The following is a 5,536-nucleotide window of genomic DNA, read 5'->3' on the forward strand; positions in this document are numbered from 1 at the left end:
GTATTGAACACGTCACCATTTTTCTCAGTAAATATATTACTAGAGGTGCTAATGACATGAAATTTTCACCAGATGTTGGTAACAACCCAAGTAATCCATACATACAAATAAATCAAATCATAAATGTCTAGAAATGAAGTGATTTGTAATAATGTGGAATGGCACAGGGGAAAAGTGTTGAACACACTTACTGAAATTTATCTAATACTTTGTACAAAAGCCTTTGTTGTCAATGACAGCTTCAAGATGCATGGAGAAACTAGTGGCATGCATTGCATTGAACACATACTTTTTTTCCCCTGTGCCATTCCACATTATTACAAATAACTTCATTTCTGGACATTTATGGTTTGATTTCTTTGTATGTATGGATCACTTGGGTTGTTACCAACATCTGGTGAAAATTTCATGTCATTAACACCTCTAGTAACATATTTACTGAGAAAAATGGTGACGTGTTCAATACTTATTTTACCCGCTGTATCACCAAAAAAAGGTTCTTAAGTAAAAATCATAAAACTGCTCACATTAATCTGTGAAGTAAAAGTATTTTTACACACACTCTAAGAAATGAAGTGTTGAATTTACTTCACCAAACTGGTTCCACTCTGAGTTGAGTAAATTACTTTATATTTACTCAATTCAGTTTAGTGGAACCAGCTGACATAACTTGGTTAAACTCAACACTTCAATTTTTAGAGTGCGCGTAAGTTTATAAATTAGGTGTTGAGTTTTTAAGAAGTAAAAATATCAGTTTTAGGTTTTGAATGTAGCAAAATAAAAGTGAAAGTAAAAAAATATAGTAAAATTACCAATTCGTTGTAACTATATCAGCCGAGGGCTCCTCTCCGTGCTGATCAGAGGATGTCAGCTAAAACATGGTTGATGTATTTTTCGGTCCGTATAAAAAGCAAGAATGGTTCATGCAAACAATTAATGTGCAACACTATTATTGTGGAGTTTTTAGACCCTCAGCAGTTTAGATTTCATCCAGAAGATGGCGGTCTGAGTTTGATGTGAGCTAAAGACTAACAAATGTGTTCTGATCATGGGTTCAGATTGCAGTGCTCATTCTTCTTTTATTTGAAAAAAAAAAAAGTGCAGAAGACCATTTTTGTTGGCCAACCCGTGGCACAGCAGATGTGATGCTCAGGTTAAATAAGGGTCCATTTTAGGCTGATACATGTAAAGTTTTAAAAGGACAACAAGGTTCATCCAGATGTGAACCATGATGGGATCAGCTGGAAGAAAATGCCCCCCCTTTGTTCACATCACAGCTCGGGCAGCCGTCCAACTAAACAATTAGCCTGTATGGGAATCCCAGTCCCCCTTCCCTCCTCTATCCCCCCCTCTCTCTGCAGCTGGCCTCAGGAGAGAGGCAGCCCAGTTTATTTCCTCCACGGTGGTCCCTTTAGGGGTGGAGGCGAGGCCCCTGATGCTGCCACTGATCTATTAGGTGAGGGTCCCCAAAAGAGACGTGAGAGGGACCCTTTTTTTAATTACTGAAGCACTCCATCTTACCGTCAGAGGGCCCTCTGTGCTAGAACCAGAGAGGACTGAAGATAATTACCCCATCATTGCAGAATAGAAGAAATGCAACCTATAATACAGGTGAAAAACTGAATATGTTGATTTTAATTGAAATATAAATAAATGTTGAGATTAAAAGCTCTATTTTGCATTTTATTTCTTCAATTGGAAATAATCTATAATTTTATTTACTTTAAACATGTTATCAATTAAACATAACATTAAAACAAATTAAGTAATTATTGCATTTTAAGTGGTTTATGTTAATATATGTTTGTGACCATTATAAAAAATACATTTTCAAAAGTTAGAGCTGTGCGAGTCAATGCTATTTTGCACACATTCATGCATTTAAATTTATATTGTTCAGTTATTCGTTTAGGTTGATTTGGTTAAAGCAGTTTTTACAAAAATTACAAAATAAAAAAAAATGGTTTTGTGCAAAAATTAAGCAATAAACACTGATTGACAGCTAAACATGCCAAACTGAAACATCCCAATAAGGACAGGGTTTCACGATGGTTCCAAATCCATCAACTGACTTCGCTGCTTTTAGGGAACTCGGAGGGAACGAGCGCGCGCGCGCGACACGAAGTGAAGGGATTAGGTTTTGTTTTGTAAAGTGGGCCCTCTCAGACACTTCTCCTGCCGTGCTGCTCCTTTGAGGAGCGGCCAGAGCGAGGGCCTCGTGTCAGACTGCATAAATAACTGTCGGCACAAAGTAAACACAGCGGTCACAACCCGGGCAAATTAAAACAACTGGCCCGGGGGCCGACTTCAGCCCACTTTAAGAGCTCTAAAACATCCTCTGACGTCACATCAGGCTGCTGACCCTCATCTTATTGGCTGGAACCAGTCTGACCAATCAGCACCCAGCTTTCAACCTTAAAATTTTAATCATAAAAGCAGTAAAGGCCTGCAAACGTTTTTGTTGTTGTTCTGACAGTAAATTTGCAGTTTTTGCATGAATATTACTGGATTATTTTATTTACACTCAAAAAAACAGACATGGTGGATTTACTTAAATAAATATGCCAATTTATTCCACTCATCTTTACATTTTCCTCACATTTACTGTACCTTTATTTTTTAGTGTTTAATTGAGTGGAACCGGTTGACATTTTTAAAGTAAATTCACTTGTTTTTTTTTTTGTTTTTTTTTGAGTGCAGGTTTTTTTTAATTTCGAACAGACATTAAAACAATCAAAAAGAAAAGAAAAGAAAATAGAATGAAACAAACTTAAGAAATAAAATGTAATACAAATTTTTTTGCCCATGTGACGTAAAATTTTATATTTTCTGTTCGAAAAGGAGCAGGTAGAAGATACATCTTATAATGTCCTGCCCCTTTCCTACTTGTATCAATTAACTTTCAGAACATCAAAAAGAGACAACTTGTTTCCATTTTACATCATGTTTAACTATGTAGAATTATTTTAAGTACTATTTATATCATCACTTACATTATAGACTATTGAACATTAAACATCTTATATAGCATATTTTGAAACGAGCTCTGCTTTAATCAGTTTTTTAAATTGGTTTACATTTGTAATTTTTTTAACTCATCATTCAATCCATTCCAGACGTTTACTCCACACACTGATAAACAAAAACTCTTCCTGGTTGTTCTGATATGTTGTTTTTTTAAAATATCCTTCACCTCTTAAATTATAACCCCCCTCTCTGTCACCAAACATTTCCTGTTTATTGTGTGGAAGTTTTTGATTTCGGACCTTAAACAGTTGTGCAGGTTAATTCCACTGAGATCATAAATCTCTATTTTAAAGGAGGCCTGATGACAAAGTTCCTGGACTGTGAGAGGAAACCAGACAAAATCCATGCGGTCTTGAACCCAGAACCTTCTTGCTGTGCAGCAACCGGGTCAACCACTACTCCACAGTGCTGTTCAAGCTGTTATAATATAACAGCTCCTGGATAAATGTTGCCTTTGTGTTACAAATAAAAGCTCATTTACCTGTTAAGGAGATCCAATTCAATTAAACGACAAGAGCTCCATATTTGAGATTTTAAAATAATCCTTGGAGGCAAACTTTTGTTTGTGTTAGAGGGAAAAAAAAAAAAAGAAACGTTATCTCCCAGAAACAACACAGAGGCTTATCTGCACCAACGCTTTGTCGGTGCTCAGGTTCTGCTCTTCAGATAACACGGGTTAACGCGGGTCAACAGACAGGGGCCACACAAGAAAATAAAATAATATTAGTTTTTTTTTTAAATCAGTGCACAAGAGTTTAAAAGTGATACAAATATCTGTTTTTATATGCAAAACTGTACAGCAACGTCCACCCAAACACCTGCAGGAACAAAAAAGCAGTGGGAAAACATTTATCTTTGAACCAGCAAAGACAGCAGGTGGAAAATATGCATTTAAATAAATTTAACTCTTCTTTTTTTTTTTTTTTTTAGTAATACAGGAACATAGAGAGCATGAAGTCTCTGTTATTCCCACTCAGCCTGCAGAGATGAGCCTTCAGTCAAAAAATATCTTTTTTTTTTGTTTGGAAATCCTTAAAAAAACAGTAAAAAATAGTTTTTTTTGTTTGTTTTTTGGCATCATGACGCTGTTGTTCCGCACAGCCGTGTTGCGTTCAGCATCTCCTTCAGCTCGCCCTCTGGTTTTCCCGCCACCATGAAAGGCCACGTCTGCAGAGGAGAAACACACAAATATGTTACAAATAAATATTTAAATACAAGTTGCATATTAAAAATACTGCTTTAAAAATAATAAGAAATGTGTTTTTAGGCAAGTTTAGGAGCAAACACGTAATCAGGTGTTGCGTTCAAGTGCCTCACCAATATTCTTTTTTTAAATTTGAGTGGAAAACGCATAAATAAAGGCTGTTTCTTTTTTATTTTCATGAATAATTTCTAAATAATGGTAGTTTTTTCCTTTCTTGCACTTGAACGCATCACGCAACTTTAAACTGGAGTTTTGATAATCTTTCTGCAGCACAAACTAAATAGATTATTATTTCTGTTTTTCCTGTTTTATTTTTTTAACCATTTATCTCTTAGACGTCCAGATAAAAACATCTGCCAACATCTGGCCCGGGAGCAGCCGGTCTCACCAGGTTAACGGGGTGAATAAATCCAGTTTCGTATTTGTCGTTGGCCAGAATCTGGCGAAGATGCGCGATGTAGCTGGAGGCGAGGCGCAGCGTGTCCAGCTTGGACAGCTTGGTGTCGGCTGGTACCCAGGGCAGCGACGTCTTGAGGCGCGAGAAGGCCTTGGACAGCACGCGCATCCGTGCTCGCTCCCGCGCGTTGGCCGCGTTCCTCTGCACCTGCTTGCCCTCCTGCGGCGCCCCACCTTTGCTTGCGGCCTTCCTGGAGGCGCCGGAGGAGGCGGCGGTCCTCCGCTTCTTGGCGCCGGGCGCCGCGTCCCTTCTCCTCCTCCTCCTCCTCGTCCTCCTGCTGTCCTCGGTGGCGCACGCGCCCTCGCAGTTGGAGCTCTCCTCCTCCTCCTCTTCCTCCTCCTCGGCGCTCTCGTTGGAGTCTTTGCCGAACTTGAGGATGCCGTCCAGAAGCTCGTCGTCGACGTCGCTGAGGGAGCCGGTGGACATGGTGCTGGTGGAGACGGAGCCGGATCAGACCATTGGAGACGGGCTTGGAGCGCGCGCGCAGACACGTTCTGCGCTGTTCATAACAGTCCGCGTGGAAGGAGCCGAAAGGAGCAGGAGATTTTATCTCTACATGAGCGGGGAGGGCGGTTCCTCGCGCTGGGAGGAGACAGAGGCCCTGAAGTTTACATCAGTGCGCGTCCGATGATTATTTCCTGAAACTTTCCATCCAGTGACTCATGAGACATTTTGCTAACACACACAGAGAGTTGACTCCAGTAAGTTCTAAACAAAGCTCTATTTGTTAGGGATGATTCTCTTCTACCACACCAAAGTTTAAATCTGAATCTGTTAAATTAACCAAAATACATTTTTTTGTGTTTTCTGACCTCATTTGGCTCCAATCAACTTCAAACCATAAACAA

General features: G+C 39.3%; 1 protein-coding gene across 1 annotated transcript; it reads right to left on the minus strand.

Moving 5' to 3' along the window:
• Positions 1-3,740: 3,740 nt before the first annotated feature.
• Positions 3,741-5,273, minus strand: tcf21 (transcription factor 21). Its single transcript, XM_014018896.1, has 2 exons — positions 4,620-5,273; positions 3,741-4,194 (listed from the first exon to the last, which is right to left on the minus strand). The coding sequence occupies exons 1-2, from the start codon at positions 5,112-5,114 to the stop codon at positions 4,105-4,107; spliced, it is 585 nt and encodes a 194-aa protein (XP_013874350.1). The 5' UTR covers positions 5,115-5,273; the 3' UTR covers positions 3,741-4,104.
• Positions 5,274-5,536: the final 263 nt, after the last annotated feature.

Source organism: Austrofundulus limnaeus, unplaced genomic scaffold, assembly GCF_001266775.1.
Source record: "Austrofundulus limnaeus strain Quisiro unplaced genomic scaffold, Austrofundulus_limnaeus-1.0 Scaffold205, whole genome shotgun sequence".
Classification (NCBI taxonomy): Eukaryota; Metazoa; Chordata; class Actinopteri; order Cyprinodontiformes; family Rivulidae; genus Austrofundulus; species Austrofundulus limnaeus.

What these genes read in the sequence shown, in the direction of transcription:
- tcf21 (XM_014018896.1), bottom strand. Translation starts at nt 5,114, where the DNA reads ATGTCCACCGGCTCCCTCAGCGACGTCGACGACGAGCTTCTGGACGGC. An exon ending in TTATTCACCCCGTTAACCTG is followed by an intron (nt 4,195 to 4,619) that starts GTGAGACCGGCT and finishes TCTCCTCTGCAG; the next exon opens with ACGTGGCCTTTCATGGTGGC.